A 15,811-nucleotide genomic window follows, 5' to 3' on the forward strand; every position below is an offset into this window, starting at 1 on the left:
CAAATCCGCGGTCGTCAAGGGCATTGATTGCTGTTCATTCGTCAGACGAAATAAGAGGTGCCAGTGATCCGAGACGGGTCAAGTCTTAGTCTCAAGAAGACCCCCTGGACCCGTGCAAGAGATGATCGATAAGTTGATCCATGCTTGGCAATCACTTGGGCTCGACAGTGACAGTAAAGTCCTTGTCCTTCGCTTCGGCGCCCACAGTGACGGTAATGATGCTCTTGGCCTCGTCCACGGACGAGCTAACGGCCGAAGCGCCTTCTCCACCGATCGTCACGCTCACTCCATCCTTGTACATACGTTCGCCATCGTACGCAATGTGAATAGTGTCCGGCTCGGCGCCTGCTCCAGGGCCAACACGAGAAATAGAGGGTGTGAAGACATTAGATGCGAGCTTGAAAGGTACCACCCCTGCGCAATGAAGCTCTACTCACCGCGGTAAGAACCGGTCCACTTGCGAGCACCTGCAGTAGCCTCGGTGCCATCGCCGTCCTCGAACACTTGAGTCACTGAAACCACCTTGTGATCTGGGTACTCTCCCTTGCTGTGTCCGGACATGACCTCGTAGGGTACGAAACCGTGCTGGTAGAAGACATCTCGGACTCTGCCGACGCACATTGGCGTCTCTTGGGCCAGCATGGACACTACCGAGGTAGGAATGTTCCCTGCAAAATCATGGGGAGTGGGAATGTGGAGATGGGTCAGATCGCACACGTCTTTTTCCCACAGCCTACTGCAAGGTCGCCGATGCTGTGTATGCTGTCTCACCGTTCAAGTGGACCTTTACGATGTAGCTCAATTTGACATTGTCGCCATCCTGTTCGATGTTCCATCCCGAGATGTCCACAGTAGCGCGCGTTCGGCTCTTTGCATAACTTCCGGCGTCCGGCAAATTTTCCTCGTCCGTCACGCTGACTTGGATCATCTCCACATTTCCATCTTTCCAATGAGACTCTTGGACCGCCGCAATGTCGCGTGCCCAAATGAAGTAAGAGGGCGACTTCATCACGCTGTACAGCTCGTAAGAGGACTGGGAAAAGCGAGCGATGGGGTAGCCTTCCTCTAGACGAGGGTCCCACTTCTTGCGGATACCTGCGTGGGAAAGGAGGGACGAATTGTGAGCACAAGCCAGCCAGAGCAGTCGAGTCTCGGGGCAGAATCGCAGTTTTGGAAGCCTATCTGTGAGGAAGAACACGCGAGTCGATGCGCGTATGTGCTTCGGCTAGCACTCAGAGCTTGTCTACCAGTGTCTGCATGTATCCACAGTCTTTCGCAGTCATTCTGGACACTCACCTGGCAACATGAGAGCTGCGAGCACCTTTGCGGGCGTAGCGTTCTCCACGATCGTCTCTCCTCTAGTGGTGGGCACAGCATAGGGATCGGCAGGATCGACAATCTTGGTCAACTTGACCTCTTCCCTCTCTCCAGCATCTTCCCATTCCGAAGAAGCTCTGAGCTCTGATAGCAGCAGAGTAGCCTTCTCGATGGCCGAAGTGTAGTCGGCAGGACGGGGAACGTACCCCGAAGGTGCGGGGTTGTCTGGAATGTTGAGCGACATGATTGGGAAGGGAAGCGGTGGGAGTTGAAAGGGGACCTGTGGACTCTGTTGGTGGTAGCGGTGAGGAAGATGATTAGAAAGGAGCGCAGGATACGTATGCATGAGATGTAGAGTCACGACCCGTGCTTCTGAAAGCCGCCTTACGTTCCCGATGTTCAAGCATCAAACAAGATGCGGCGCAGACACACGAGTCAGAGTGCAGCGCACGATGCGTGAAAAAGCCAGGCGTGAGGACAAGGCGAGAGGGGGCAACAGTCACGATCGAGTGCTGCGATATGGCTAGCTCGGTCAGCCGCACAAGCCAAGTGCAGCAAACACAGCACCGCACAGCTTCCTTGCGGTGTATGTTTCTGGACGCGGAGAACAGCAGGCGAATCAATTTGAGCAGCAGCTGACACAGCGCAGCAATAATATATGCTACTCAGACTGAACGCAGCAACCGAATAAGCACGGACACAGACGATGAGGGGTGCATCAGCGTTGTTGCACGGCCAAAAGAGCCGCCTCACTCCTTCCTTGCCTTTTGGTCAAGGCAAACCCCACACTTCTGCTGGAAGCTTGATGCGAGTCCACTCGTGACTGTATATACACACCTATTTTGATCACGCGCCATATATATACTGTCCGGCAGAGGGGTGGGGTTGCATGCGCATGAAAGTACGCGTGTGAAAGACGTCTGCTGTGATGTGCCGTCGGACCGTACATAGCTGCATGGCTCCACATTGATCGTGATTCCTCCCGCCCTGCACGCGCGTGGACAAGCACGGGCAAGCGTCCCACCGCGTAGACATCAATCACGTGATTTGGCAACCCCGCCCTGGCATGCATCCAGAACTCAAGACTCAAATTGCGCGAAGGATGTCGAGCACGCTATATCTAATTTTATGCCGGACATCATGCACTCATTCTCACGACTTCGACTCACGAATCGTGTCTGATCGGCAAGTGCATTCGCCTTGGTGTGCTCCATCAGGTCAAGCAGCAAGACCGAGCCACCTTGGCGTGCCTTTTCTTGGTCCTTTGTTCATCGTGACGAAGCTGCGGCTGCGCCTGATTCATCAATCGAGCAGCCTGCCTCCTGGCTCAATCCTTCGATCAGCATAAAGCAAATAGCCGAACTTCGCGGAGCCGTGCTGGGGGTAGCCCGACAAATTGTTTGCGCTCACGATCTTGACACCAAAGACCGCTCTTTGACCCACCCACAGAGCCCTTAAGTCAAGCGCAGTCGCTGCTGCATCTGGCGGCGGCATGAGCTCTACAAGGAGCCACTCCCTCCTGCGGCTGCAAAATAGCCGCATACGCTGCTCGAGCTTGCGATCTCAAGCGGTATTGAACTCGAGCACGGCTAGTAGAGCGGGAGAGTGGAGTCGCAGGGCCTACTCATCGGCGCCTGGCAGGGGTGCCAAAAGCGGCGCATACAATCGTGGGAGTAGGACCGTCTCGGCTTCGTTCGCTGTGGGCGCCGGCGCTGCTGCTGCTTTGGCGCTCAACTGGTCAACCAATAGCACGGCAAGCGGAGTGCAGTGCGATGGAACGATTCCTGCTGCAAAGGTGGGCAATGTCAGTGTGGGAGGGGGCAAGGTGAGTCCTGTCCGCACGCGGGCTGCTAGTGCGAGTCGTCGATGGGAGCTGACTCGTAGCTGAGCGCCTTGCGATCCTCGTACAGTCCTCTGTGCCGGACATTTCTGCACTGCGACCAACAGTGTTGACGGACTCATCGGCCTCGATGAGGACGCGCATGGAGACATACGTCAAGCTCTTGCAATACAAAATAGTCAGCGCACTGACCGATGAGGAGACGGGCTCCAAAGGCTTCTTCGTGGATACTTGGTTGAGAAAAGAAGGCGGAGAAGGCATCTCTTGCATCTTGCAAGATGGCGAAACGTTTGAAAAAGCAGGGGTCAACATTTCCATCGTTCATGGCTCGTTGCCGCCCAGGGCGATACAGCAGATGAGCGCTGATCATGCAGGACTACTAGACAGCGTGGGCTACGACCTGGGCCTCGGCACTGGCCCAGTTGGCTCTGCTTCTTCAGTACAGGCCGAAGTCAAAGGTCTTCCATTCTATGCTACTGGTCTTTCTCTCGTAGTGCACCCTCGCAATCCACATGCGCCCACGGTGCACTTCAATTACCGCTATTTCGAATTGACGCATCCTCCGGTCCTGGCGGATGGCTCCGTCAATCCTCGTTATGATCCTTCTGATCCCACAAAGCCATGTGCTTGGTGGTTTGGAGGCGGAACCGATTTGACGCCCATGCTGCTCTATTCGGAAGATGCGGAGCACTTCCACGAGGTGCTCAAGTCAGCTGCGGACAAGCACGAGACTGCATGCTATCCCGCATGGAAGCGTTGGTGCGATCGATACTTCTACCTGCCTCACCGGGGAGAAACGCGAGGGGTAGGAGGAATCTTTTTCGACGATCTGACACTCCCTCGAGCAACGCAAAGCGCTCGGATCTTGCTTCAAGAAGGAAAACCAAACGCAGCGAATCCTTCAGAAGTCCAACTTCGACCTACACAAAAGCTGCACGATCGAGAATCCCTCTTCGCGTTGGTGCGCGAGCTGGGCGACGCTTTCTTGCCGGCTTACTTGCCCATCTTGCAAAGGAGGACAAGGATGGCTACCTCGCCAGAGGCGGAGAGATGGCAACGTCTTAGACGAGGAAGATACGTGGAGTTCAACCTCCTGTACGACCGTGGCACCAAATTTGGATTGCAGACTCCAGGTGCTAGGATCGAGAGCATTCTCATGAGTCTGCCGCTCGAAGCTAGGTGGGAGTACGTGGAGAGGCACAGTGGTGTAGGACAGACTGGTAGTGAGCAGGAAGAGGAAAGCGCTACTCTCTCTACGGAACAGAAGGAGCAGAGCAGGCGCGAAAGGGAGACCATGAAGGTGCTAAGGAAACCGCAGGACTGGGCATAGACTTCTGAGCTTCGTTCATGCAGGAAGCCAGGCAATGCAAAGAATGACGATCTCCTGTGGCTCAAAGCCAAAGACACGATGGCAGCACAAGCGAAAAAGCACCGAGTGATAAAGATGATGATGCATTTCGGTCCAGCATTTGGATAGTATCTGAAATGGTATGGCAGAGCTGGTTACGAGCGCGGTGGCTTGAATGAGCGTGTTTTGGAGCAAAAGAAAGTGTGTGCCTTGCGCACCTGCGCGGTAGCGCTGTCAACGAAAAGATGCAAGAGTAGACAAGGGGCAGAAATCGAGACAGAAAGTGGACAAAGATGCAAAAGAGAAAGGAAAAGGCGTTTGTTATGCGTTGCGCAATACTCGGAAGAGTGGCAGAGCTCGCGCACGAAGGAGCGAGACAAGGTGCGCAAAGAATCCGAGTAGGAGAGATGGTCGTCGTGCGCCAGGACGCCGCAGGCGTTTTGCAGCGCGACGACAACACCTCAAAAACTTCCTACGATTACAGTGACTGCTGCTGCAGAGCCGTAGATGACGACGAGGGTCGCGACAATGGCTGCGATACGGTTGAGGAGCACGAAGCGCTCAAGACCAGCCCAGTGATCGATAGCAGCATTGACGCGCTCTCCAATGCTGCGGCTTCGTTTGTGAGTTCTGGGCTGGCCATTTGGGATAGAGCTGTAGGGCATGGTCGAGTTTGGCGGAGTACCTGAGGAGGCTGCCTGTTGAGCAGCTTCGTGTACCTGCACACGCGTGTCCCGATCCCCCAACACAGCTCGAAGGGCTTCCACGCTGGGTGGCCGAGAGGAGGCCCTCTCGCGCGACTCTCTTACTGGCGCGAGCGCCAACACCGTCTCAGGTTGGGGAACAGCCGTCGCCTCTCCGCTTCGCACAGGAGACCGCATCAGCGCGATCTCTGGGTTGGAGCCTAGGATGCTGGACACCGACCGTCTGCTGCTTCGAGGGATGCTGTCCGACTGGGGCGACTCGCGCGACGAAGTATCCGCCCACGCAGACGATGCGTTGCTTCGCACCGTGGCATGGCTGCGCATCGTTCGGAGGGTGTGCGTAGTACCATTCGAAACATCTGCTGGGTGCTCGATCACTGTCGCTCCACTGCCCGAGGTTGCGACGCCAGCCTGCTCCCCGGTCGCGTCTGAGGCAGGGGTGCCTTCGCTACGCTCAGCCAAGCCCTGAGAAGGGAATATCGCACCACCAAGCCTGGAAGCGGCGTCGCGCTCCGCGGCTTCGCGCATGCTGGCTTCGTGCTGCCAGAACTCCACTTTAGCTGGCGCTCTAGTCGCAATGCGCCCTTCAGAAGAGAGCCACCAGCCACCGATCAGCCAGAGCCACGGCATGCCCAAGAAGCCGGCAAAGAAGAGCGTCTTGGATGGCACGCTAGTCAGGTCCAGCTTCGCATGTGGGCCCCCCAAAGGCAGGGGGAACTGCGAGCGTCTGCGGCGCATTCGACTGACTTGCAATGCAGCGTTGCGCATGAGGTGTTCTTGAATTACCGCGCTAGGCACAAAGATGCTCATAGGGCGGCCATGACCTGGAGGCCCGCCCGCCGTCTGCACTGGCCTTCGCTGGCTATCTTCGACGTTGATGACCGTTCCAGCAGCAGCACTGCTGTCATGCAACAGCACGCGCGCACTGCCGCTCGAGCGCTTGCTGGCTCCAGTGGCCCAACCGAATGGGATGATTGTAGCCGTGGGAGGCAGCGAGGGTGTCGACTGGTGCCCAGCACCTCGGCGGCGGATGCCTTCTTCCTCGGGCAACGGCTGCGCCGACCGCTGCTCTTGATCTGCGTGAGCTGCGAGATATTCAGCGCGATCTTGACTGGCTTGCAGGCCGCCGTCGCCTTCCGCAAAGTCGAGCCAAGGTGATCCAGGAGTTACGGGCCTGCTCGAGTTCTCAGCCTCAGTGCGGCCGACGCGCTGATCAGCGCGACTTGCAGGAGCTGTGCTGCCCCAAAGCGGGCCGAAATGCAGGCGAGGAGTCCATCCAGAAGGGCTTGCAGCCACGCGAGGCGATTTGATGGCGTCGAGAGGAAGGGAGCCAGGTCGTTGAGGTTGTTCTCGGCTGGGCGCCGGCTCATTAGGTTCGCCCATGTCGAGATGTATCTCGTGCCCATTGGACAGGTAGCGAATACGAGATCTGCGCTTGACGCGATTGTTGTCGCGGCTCTGAACATGAGCCGCTTCCGGCTTTGCAGCGACACCTTCAACATCTTCGAGCAGAGACGAAAATCTAGGTGTAGAAGGAAGAATAGCCGTAGCAGGAGCAGACGCGATACCTGCTTCTCGGCCACTAGCAGAAGGCTGAGAGCGTTCGAGATGGGGAAAGATGCCTGCAAGGTCCTCGCGCGAATGCGACCTCCTGTGGCCATAGCTGGCACGACGCTGGGCCGCGACGGCGGCCCCGTCTCTGTCGCGAGTGTCACGCTTCTCAAGCAAGGTGAGGGAGCGCATAGGTGGAGAGCGCTTTTCGCTCGTTGCTTGGGTGTCCGTACCGTGCGAGGTCAGACCAGAGCTGCTAGCGATGCTGAAGAACTTGTTGCCCCACCGAAGGTTGGCCAACGCGCCCCATCCGGATGCAGCAGAGGTGTGTGCCTTGCTTCTTGGACGCGAAGGTTGCGTGTCGGCTGCACCTGGGACGATCGACAATGCGGAGTTGCGTTCGATATCTCCAGCGATAGTCGCTGTGCGTGCACGTGCAGGCGCTCGAGGTGTACGATCAGCATCCAAGACAGGAGGTGAAGACACTGTGTGCTTTGTATCTGGCAAAGCGTGAGTGGGAGCAGGAGGCGTGACGTTGCAAGCGAATCCTTCTACGCTAGATGACATGCTTGGCGAGGGACGCAGACTCTGGTCATTCTGTTCTAGCACTGAGGCCGCTGGGGCTGCCAAAAGCTTCGCCCCAGCATCGCCGGGAATTTGAAGGCCGTGTGCGGGCGAGATGGCAGCCCTTTGTACAGAGACCGAGCCGTCAAGCCCGTGCGGCACGATGGCGTCCGAGGATGGAGCTTGACTAAGACCAAGCCCTATGCCAGCGCCGAACTTCGCTCCAAGACTCAGCCGCTTGTGTGCCGTCTGTCCGGACACGCTCGCGGGATGGGAAGGCTTTTCAGAGCTAGAGGCGTCCAGGAGAAGGGGGGACTGAGGCCAAGGGCCTTTGACCTCGCTCACGCGTCGCTTCACAGTTGATCGCAGCTCATGAGTGGTAACGCTGGTCGGCGCGGCTTTGGCCAGAGCGCCGTCTTCTGCATCGTCCTGACGACATCACATTGCGGTTCGGGTGCGAGCGTCAGCGCTAAGTATCGCGCGAGTCTGCAAAGGAGCGGGACTACTCACCACGCTCATCGCTTTCTGCGCATTAATCCACTCGAGGGTTTCGCTCCGAGGCATACTTGTGGTGCGCTCACGTTCGGCCTTCGGTGCCAGATGCTCTTCTTCGATGACATCCCGGAACAGGCTTCCAGTCGGAGCACTGTGCCCACGGAGCATATCAACGGCGGAGAGAGGAGGCGGAGAGGAGAGCAGCGCATCGGCCAAGGAGCCTCTGCGCTTGCCGCTGACGGCCGCCGTGAGCTTGGAGAACGTGCCTGATGGTGTTCCCACTTCGCTCGCGGTAGAGCGCGTGTATTCGCTACCTCCACCAACTGTGCGTGCCGTGCCGGGCTCCGAGAACAAAGCGGAGAACGGCGTTCCGGGACTTGTCTTGGCCTCGGATGGGGGATAGGCTAGAGTTCTTGTCTGCACCTCGAGAGAAGGACCATTTTGCAATGCCATATTAGCGCTGCCTGTGTCTAGGCCGAGCGCATTTCCGCGCGGTATGGGCATGAGCGTGTCGTTGGTGTTAGTGTTCGCCGCCTCCTCCGTAGTGACAGCCGGGAAAACGCCAGTGGCTGCCGTTGCAAAACTCTCAACACTGCTTTCGCTGTTGCGGGCTCGATGGCGTCGACGCACACTTTTTGAGGTGCGCTCTGCGGTGCTGCTCGTCAAGCTCTTTGAAGCGGCGTGCTGATGATGTCTGCTCAAATGTTTTCTATAGTCGTAAGCAGGATCAGACGCTGCATTGGCAAGCACTTCCACAGACTCGTGGCTCGTTCGAGGGAGCGCAAGATCGAGCGAGGTGTTCTGTTGGCCCTTCGTGAGTGAAGGCTGAGGAAGAGTCATCAGGTCAGGCAATGCAGGCGGTTCCTCGGTGGTGGGTGTGCCTGGCATTGATCCTCCACTAACTTTGCGCCATTGATTCTGTTGAGCGCGAAGACGTTGCTGTTTGACCAGAGCGCTGATGTCCGCACCAGTCGGTAGAGCGGGAAGAGGCTCTGTGGGGGGCAACGTGGCGGGGGGATCCGGACGAGGAGACGAGGAGGACGAAAATCTGCCCGAGCGCGGCGTCGAAGGTGCCGAGCGCTGTTGGGAGTCGATCGATGTCTGGGCGTCGGCGGATCGTTTTGTAGAGCTCAGAGGTGTGATTGGCAACGCCTCGACTTCGTTAGCAGCTGGAGATATGGGGCTGAAGTGACTGACCTCCACCCCGTCTGCCCGGTCGCCAGTTGTATGCGCTCGCTTATCGCTCTTACCGCTGCGCAAGAAGAACAACGGTGCGGGAGGCCGCTTACGCTGCCTCGTCTCCCACTTGGCGGCCTCGGACATGCCACGCGCTGGAGAGGGTGCATTTGGGGAAGGTGGCGCGACTTGCACCGATATTCCATCTTGTTGGTCATCCAGAGTTGCCGACATGCGCTCCACTGTAGCAGCGACTCTCTTCTTCAGCCTCTCGACGGGCGAGCGTGTCTGGCCCTCGAGCTGGCTAGTGAAGTCGAAGCTCAGATTGAGATCTACTTCTTCGTCAGTGGACACTTGAGCGCTCCTTTGCGCCTCGAGAGCATTCCAACGCTGCAAACCAGCATCAACTGAAGCAGTGGGGCTTCGGGCAATGAGTTCCTCCGCCGCAATGTGGTACGTGCGCTGTGCGCTTGAGCGCTGAGATGGTGTTGCTGAAGTGGGAACCTCTCGCGGCTCCTCAGTGGCTTGCTGTTGTGCAGTAGCCTCCATCTTGGCGTCGTCGGCCGCTTCTGCACTACCTGAAAGCCAAAGCCCTGCTCCGCTACCACTGCCTGTCCCCATGCCATGTCCTGCTCCAGGTCTCAAAGTGCTCGTCTTGTGTCTCAAGGGACGCGCGGGAGCTGGGCTCGCGGACGCCATTGCGCCGTCCACTCGCGCCTCTTGAGAGGGCTTTGCTCTAAAGTGACTGGTTCCAGGTCGACTGTAAGCTAAAGCAGATGTCTACGGCACGATTGGAGGTTGTGAGGCTCGTGTCGATCAGAGGCGAGGAGGAGAATGAAGTTGCGGGCGGGGGGGGGGGGGGGCGAGGTCGTCAAAATCGTGATGATCGGACTAGGTATCAACGGCGCATGGAGGGTGCTTGATCTTCGAGAAATGACTGTGGGGACGAAGGAAGGGCCAAGACGCTTGCAGAAATGTTAGAATGAGGGAGAGAAAAGAGACGGACGTAAGGATGAAGGTGAATGGAGTAGACGAGGGCCGAATCACACTCCATAGAGACGAAAGGAGAGGGAAAGGTGAAACCGAGCGGAGAGACGTATGACGGTCGGGGCGAAAGCGGTGACGGCAAAGGAGAAAGGGGCGTACAGATCTCTCCAGCGGCCATGTGTGAGGACGTTACAGCAGGTAGGGTAGGGTAGAGGAGCCCGCTAAGCCGGACCAGGGGCTCATCCCGCTGGGTCTGACCGTCGGTTAAGCTGGCATGGTCAACAAGCGGACCACACACAGAAATCTGTCTGTCTGTTTGGGCACCCATCCTGCTGTAAGCCCTAAGGGTGCAGCTGCTCAGCAATGGCTTTGGTGTGCCCCTCGGCGTATCAGGGGAGCAGGTGCGCGCCGGAGACCCTGTTGTGCCTAGACAACGAAGGAGCTCGCAGCCCTTTGGGCAGTCCGAGCGTGCGACAGACGGCCGTGCGCACAGATGGACCGTTGACGTCCATAGCGAAAGCCATGCTGCATGAGTGCGGGCTACATTGCGCGTCCCTATCACAAATGAGGTCCCAAATGACACTATATTGAACCTTGTCAGACTAGAAGGGTGCCATGATGTTGAGACGTTGCAACTGTCGGGCAGGCGCAAGGAAAATAGGAATAAAAGAACAGGCTAGGAGCGATACGTGCAGGACGCCCGATCCGCTCGAACGGCAATCAAGTCCTAGCAGGTCTCTGCATCCTGAGCGCCCAAGATCTGGAGCATGTGGTGGGGTGAAGCTCGCTTGGCCTGTGACTGTTGGTGGTAGCGCGACTCAACGACGCAGCTGCTGGCGAGGAATGCGCAGCGCGTGCCTCGTGAAATGACATGGCGCGCGTCTGCTGCAGCACGCCGTGCTGCTGCGAGTTGCGCGCGCCGCCTCATGTGCGACGTACATCAATCACCAATCACGAATGAGTCAAGAGTGAATCAAGAATCTCTTGCCGGCTGAGTGAATGAGCAGCAGCATCTCCACACTCACTCTCTAACGTACTCGCTGCCTTCACGAGCCTTGAGCCAATGAGTCTGCCCTACCGAGTTGGAGCGACTGCTCGCTGACTTTGAACACTCACACTACTCCAGACTCACGACTCTCAGAACAGTTGGTCTTCGCTCGTGGTGGATGTCACGTGATCACACGGATCGGCGACCTGGTAATGAAAATCTTGAATTCTTGATTGTAAAATTCAGGTCAACTTGAACATGGCGAAATTGTACAAGCCATGTCGCGACGAATACTACTATTCTTGATTAGGAAGTTCCACGACCGACACACGCCTTGATTGGTTCCAAAATTTGGCACTCATGACTGTTGTAACTCAAGAAGCCAAATTCATTCAGATCGACAGCTCGCACCGGTTGAGCTTGCGCTTTCCCACTCCACGCTCAAGCACTCAAGACTCAATATGCAAGACTCATCAGTGCCCACGGCTCCATTTCAGGCTCACTCGCTCCAGCAACACGGCTCTTGACCAAATTTGGACTGTCCGGGGCTGCGTATGTGACTTTCTGACACCGATGAGTAGACCAGGCATGAAAGCACCATTGTCATTGGTGTATTCACAGGTCCATACACGAAGAAGCAATGAGGACATTCTTGAGCTTCAGCGCAGCGCAGACCACTAAGCGGAGTGACGACAGGGAGCGGAGTTGCACTCTTGGGATAGAAGGGCCGAACTATCGACGAGCGCGTTTGCTGGGTGCTGTGGAGGAGGGTGCTCGGCGAGTTCGCTTGAAGCCGCCAAACGTCACCGAGTCCCCATCCGAGTCATCACCGCCTCGTCTTTGATGGGATTTTGAAGGAGCAGCCGAACGAGACGAAGCTAATCCACCTTGCGGACGCATAGAAGCGTTCGAGCCGTCTGCGCCGTCAAGCTCCCAGTCATCGTCCAGTCGCAAGTCGGGTTCTGGGCTAGCAGCATCTTCATCCGCTCCTGGCGATTCGCCGATGTCTTCTAAGTCCTCTTTATCCTCGTAGAGCGCCGCTAGAGCTTTATTGCGGCGGCCTCGAGATGGCATGTCTGAGACTTGTTTAGGTCTGCTCGACGCTGCTGCGTGGCGCCGCGATCCGATAGGCCTCGCTTCCTCTTCTTCCTCGGATTCAGAAGGGTCCGCAAACAGGCTTTTCTTTTTTGTTCTTGGCCGCGCTGAAGCTCCCGTGGTAGCTGCGAACATGCCAGCCTCTGGAGTGGCAGTAACCGCGAGATCTTGTGCCGTGTCATGACGACGTGTCGCACTCGCGTTGCGCACATCTGGTGAATTAAAAGGATAGCAACCCTTGTCAGGGCGTCAGATTGACCAGATATAGTCTGCCAACCTACTCACCAGGATCACCAAACATCTCTCCGGGACCACTGGCGGTTTCTAGGGCGATCGGCACGCGTTTGGGCCGTTCCGTCTGGAGTCAGACGAAGGCGCGTCAGTTCCAAGATCACATTGGCCAAAAAGAAGCACAGCCTCTTACCTGCTTGAACTTTTTGAAGTTCGGTCTGCCATCAATTGTAGTGGAAGCAGGTCTCTGTTCCCTCCTTTTGATGAGAGGTACAAAGTCAACCGCTACGAAGTTGCCATGAGAAACGGAGAACAAGTCGTCAAGCTCTTCCGCTCGAGCAAGCTTGAAAGCTTCGAACATCTGGTCGTCGGCTTCCTCTTGATTGACAAAGTGTGTGGTGGCAAGCGATCCACCGGCATACTGAGGTCTAGCAATGCGAAGCTTGTTGAATTCTTGATCAAATTTGTCGAACTTCGTGCGACTGCCAGTTGAAAGGGCTTGCAAGAAGACCTCGTCGCGGTCAGGTTTTTGGCCGGGAGCGATGCCCGCTTTGCCACCTTTCTCGCGAATGAAGAAGGACTGGGCATCCGAAGCTGACGTGCCACGGGCCTCGCTCGAAGCACCGACCCTTGCACGCTCTACGTCGTTCGTTGGCCGCTTGCGCCTCTGCGCATCGTTGGATGCACCCCAATCTTGTGAGTCACTTGACACTACTACCGCATCCTGCAGTGACTCCACTGCGCATTGGAAAGAGGAGTCAGGCGGGCGCGATCTTCTTCTCCGTGCCGGCTCAGCGTCTTGCGTCTGTGGAGACTGAGAGAATGCCGATTGATCTGCCTGTTGCGTATCGGCCTCCCGAAGCCGCAGATCCTGCTGTTCTGTCTCTCTTGCATCAGTCTCGTTCAAATGCATCCGGAAGCGTTTACTCTTGAGCTCTCCTTGTGTGTTCGCAGCGAGCGATCCACTAGCAAAAGATCCACCATTATCCGCAGCGCCTACTGAAGCGCCCATCGGAGCGCCCTTGGATCCACCGAACGCCATATCCCACACGTCCGAAGTTCGTGCCGTGGCCGCACGCCGCTTCAGACGCGAGGAGGGTCCAGCGATCGCTAGAGGCTCCGTGGACTGAGCCGGAGCGGTAGCTTCAGCGCCCGCATGCGAGACCGCTGCCTTGCTTTGAGTGGCGTTGACCCGCCTTGCCCCGGTACTGGAGTTCAAAAGATCGTCGAGAGCACTTGAGGCGCTCAAGCCTTGACCTGCCCGCCGTTTTAGAGGCTGTTGATTCCACAGGAACGTAGACCGTGAGTGAGCGAGAAGGACTCTGAGGCAGGCTCTGGGACTGCGATACGCACTCGTTTCGTTGTGTTAGCGGGGGCAAGAGCTTCTGATTGCAGCGGCTCTAGCGGAGGATTCTTCGCTAAAGTTTGAGAAGCCTTGGCGACTTCTACACCTGTCGTCCCGACGGAATAGAAGTGAGCGAAGACTGAAACTTCCATCGCATCTGTAGACGCAACTCACTCTCTGATTCGGCCTCAGTCTCCAATTGGGGTTCTGGCGCAGGGGCTTGAGTAGCGGGCTCATCAGTTCGAGGGACGGACTCGAGCTGTGATGCACTTTCTAGCGGATCGAGAGGTGGTCGAAAAAGGATCTGCTTGACGCTACTTCGCAAGATGGTCCGAGTCACACACGTAGCACCATCCAGGGGCATTGCTATGCGCAAGCTGTGTGAAGGTGGAGAGGCCTATCAGCAAAGAGGAAGCAGGCGTCAGTGCAAGCCCACTTGCCTTAGCGCGACACGCCTTAGGCGAAGGAACCACTCAGTGCCGCCGACTGCGGCCGTTCCCTCGACTAGAATGACGAGCCCGGATTCGTGCGTGATCCAAGTGCTCTGGCTCTTGACCGCCTCAAGATGGGTTTGAGCCGTTTGCGCGTAATCCGAAATCAATCGTGTCAAAGCCCTGTCTGAAGTGAAATCTGGAGTGTCCGGCTCGATCACGCTTGTCTTCGCACCCACGCGCTCGGCGAGCAAGCTTTGATGAGGGGTTTCTCCTGTACCCGTGCGGACGAACAAAAGACTGACACCTTGCAGTAAGTGTGGCCTGCGATGGTCCGCCACCAGAACTGTGCTGTGATCTGCGTCATCTCCCAAGGCGTCAGGTTGAATGAGGTCATCTCCTAAGGGTGGCTGAAAGTCGTATGGATCGAGCTCATTGAATTCTCGCTCGAGCGACTCTTCGTCTAATCTAGGCAGCGATGCTGTACCCAAGAATTTTTGAAGGAACGAAGAAGTCACGATGGACATCGCTGTCGCGAGCGCCGTGAGTACATTGAGAGTCAAGCCCGCTTTCTCTATCATGTAGAAATTGCAGCCTGGCAGAATGTTCTTGCCGGCCGCGAGATGTATGCCTAGCAGCGGTCAGGTAATGTTAGCACTGATAGAGGGGCTGTTGGGGTCAAGAGCATTTGAGGCAAGGTCACGCGATGCAGCTCACCAGTCGCTGCACACATCGGGACCCATTCGGGCTCGATCTTTCCATCGCGAGGGATGCTGAACGCGAATGGCGCCCACCTGAGACTGCAAAAGTGTTCAATACAACATCAGGAGCGAGTTGAAGTGAATTTGAGCATGCACGGGCACAATCCTCGCCTTGGGCAACCCTCCGCTTTTGCACGGAGCTTGCGCTATCCCCACAGAACACTCCCACTCACCTCAAAGGAAGCTTGCTGGCAAATATGATCAGGTCTCCATCTTCCAGGCTTCTCCTTCCTCCTGCGTTGATGAGAATGCCGACGTAACCATCCAAATTCGCTTCCCATTTATGCACTTCCTTCGCAGGCACTATCTTGACACCTTTTTTGCCAGCAGTGATCTCTACTGACGGTCTGCTGTGCACGTCGGCTACATCGTTAATGTTGAAGGCCCCTGTCTTGAGATAGCCTCCTTCCTGGGAGATGAGCTTCGACTTGATGACTATGTCAGCCGGTTCCTTGCGACCGAAGATGTACTTAGCGTTCGGCTTGATGAGCTTCGAGAACGGCTTCGCTATGGAGGATCAAGGTTCAAGGTTTGCAAATCGGTCAATATGCTATAGTAAGAGAAGCCAAAACCCAAGCAAGCTACGCACTGCCATCTCCGTCGAAGCATCCCTCAATGAGCCACACCATGCTGCTTCGCTGAGATCGCTCAGCTTTGCAGGTCAAAGGTATTGGACTGCATTCCCTTCCGAAGTGCTTGCGGCTGAGGCAGTGCAATGTGCGCAATGAGACAAGTCGTGAGCATTAGATCAGCTCATGCTATGCGCCAAATAGTGCTCCCACTTCCATGATTCACGATCATCGAACAGCGAGATGGCCACGAATGTCCCGGGACAGGAGCTCTGGTTTGAGAATCGTGAATGGGAAGGTCGGGAATGCTATAGGAGCTGTCGTCCTTAGTTATGATGTACCGCGTATGCATTGTTGATTCACATTGTGATTCAATTTCTTGTTCGCAGCAGCAGACCGCCGCGGCGGA

The 15,811-nt window shown here is 56.6% G+C and overlaps 5 protein-coding genes across 5 annotated transcripts; 1 reads left to right on the plus strand and 4 right to left on the minus strand.

Annotated features, from left to right (window-relative positions):
- Positions 1 to 5: 5 nt before the first annotated feature.
- On the minus strand, positions 6 to 1,901 carry IE81DRAFT_324969 (Bet v1-like protein). Its single transcript, XM_025514382.1, has 4 exons — positions 1,297 to 1,901; positions 772 to 1,095; positions 438 to 668; positions 6 to 345 (listed from the first exon to the last, which is right to left on the minus strand). The coding sequence occupies exons 1-4, from the start codon at positions 1,559 to 1,561 to the stop codon at positions 152 to 154; spliced, it is 1,014 nt and encodes a 337-aa protein (XP_025368213.1). The 5' UTR covers positions 1,562 to 1,901; the 3' UTR covers positions 6 to 151.
- A 555-nt stretch (positions 1,902 to 2,456) lies between these two features.
- On the plus strand, positions 2,457 to 4,661 carry IE81DRAFT_342325 (hypothetical protein). The gene is made up of 2 exons (XM_025515689.1): positions 2,457 to 3,142; positions 3,228 to 4,661. Exons 1-2 carry the CDS (start codon positions 2,810 to 2,812, stop codon positions 4,485 to 4,487), a joined length of 1,593 nt encoding a protein of 530 aa, XP_025368214.1. The 5' UTR covers positions 2,457 to 2,809; the 3' UTR covers positions 4,488 to 4,661.
- IE81DRAFT_324971 (hypothetical protein) lies at positions 4,582 to 9,858 on the minus strand. The gene is made up of 2 exons (XM_025514383.1): positions 7,835 to 9,858; positions 4,582 to 7,753 (listed from the first exon to the last, which is right to left on the minus strand). The coding sequence occupies exons 1-2, from the start codon at positions 9,692 to 9,694 to the stop codon at positions 4,967 to 4,969; spliced, it is 4,647 nt and encodes a 1,548-aa protein (XP_025368215.1). The 5' UTR covers positions 9,695 to 9,858; the 3' UTR covers positions 4,582 to 4,966.
- A 2,470-nt stretch (positions 9,859 to 12,328) lies between these two features.
- On the minus strand, positions 12,329 to 13,451 carry IE81DRAFT_195963 (hypothetical protein). Its single transcript, XM_025510830.1, has one exon. The coding sequence runs from the start codon at positions 13,336 to 13,338 to the stop codon at positions 12,457 to 12,459; it is 882 nt and encodes a 293-aa protein (XP_025368216.1). The 5' UTR covers positions 13,339 to 13,451; the 3' UTR covers positions 12,329 to 12,456.
- Positions 13,452 to 15,748, minus strand: IE81DRAFT_195962 (hypothetical protein). The gene is made up of 6 exons (XM_025510829.1): positions 15,423 to 15,748; positions 15,007 to 15,340; positions 14,790 to 14,872; positions 14,082 to 14,703; positions 13,816 to 14,018; positions 13,452 to 13,747 (listed from the first exon to the last, which is right to left on the minus strand). The coding sequence occupies exons 1-6, from the start codon at positions 15,460 to 15,462 to the stop codon at positions 13,566 to 13,568; spliced, it is 1,464 nt and encodes a 487-aa protein (XP_025368217.1). The 5' UTR covers positions 15,463 to 15,748; the 3' UTR covers positions 13,452 to 13,565.
- Between the last annotated feature and the right edge of the window lie 63 nt (positions 15,749 to 15,811).

Source organism: Ceraceosorus guamensis (genome assembly GCF_003144195.1).
Source record: "Ceraceosorus guamensis strain MCA 4658 unplaced genomic scaffold IE81scaffold_50, whole genome shotgun sequence".
Classification (NCBI taxonomy): Eukaryota; Fungi; Basidiomycota; class Exobasidiomycetes; order Ceraceosorales; family Ceraceosoraceae; genus Ceraceosorus; species Ceraceosorus guamensis.

Bases quoted from the DNA above. Each gene is read 5' to 3' on its own strand.
- IE81DRAFT_324969 (XM_025514382.1), bottom strand. From the start codon at position 1,561: ATGTCGCTCAACATTCCAGACAACCCCGCACCTTCGGGGTACGTTCCC. The intron at 1,096-1,296 runs GTGAGTGTCCAG...TTTCCCACGCAG, and splicing joins CGCAGCTCTCATGTTGCCAG to GTATCCGCAAGAAGTGGGAC. The intron at 669-771 runs GTGAGACAGCAT...ATGATTTTGCAG, and splicing joins CGTAAAGGTCCACTTGAACG to GGAACATTCCTACCTCGGTA.
- IE81DRAFT_342325 (XM_025515689.1), top strand. From the start codon at position 2,810: ATGAGCTCTACAAGGAGCCACTCCCTCCTGCGGCTGCAAAATAGCCGC. The intron at 3,143-3,227 runs GTGAGTCCTGTC...ATCCTCGTACAG, and splicing joins TCAGTGTGGGAGGGGGCAAG to TCCTCTGTGCCGGACATTTC.
- IE81DRAFT_324971 (XM_025514383.1), bottom strand. From the start codon at position 9,694: ATGGCGTCCGCGAGCCCAGCTCCCGCGCGTCCCTTGAGACACAAGACG. The intron at 7,754-7,834 runs GTGAGTAGTCCC...TGATGTCGTCAG, and splicing joins CGCAGAAAGCGATGAGCGTG to GACGATGCAGAAGACGGCGC.
- IE81DRAFT_195963 (XM_025510830.1), bottom strand. From the start codon at position 13,338: ATGGCGTTCGGTGGATCCAAGGGCGCTCCGATGGGCGCTTCAGTAGGC.
- IE81DRAFT_195962 (XM_025510829.1), bottom strand. From the start codon at position 15,462: ATGGTGTGGCTCATTGAGGGATGCTTCGACGGAGATGGCA. The intron at 14,019-14,081 runs GCAAGTGGGCTT...ACCTTCACACAG, and splicing joins CTAAGGCGTGTCGCGCTAAG to CTTGCGCATAGCAATGCCCC. The intron at 13,748-13,815 runs GTGAGTTGCGTC...TCGGGACGACAG, and splicing joins GACTGAGGCCGAATCAGAGA to GTGTAGAAGTCGCCAAGGCT.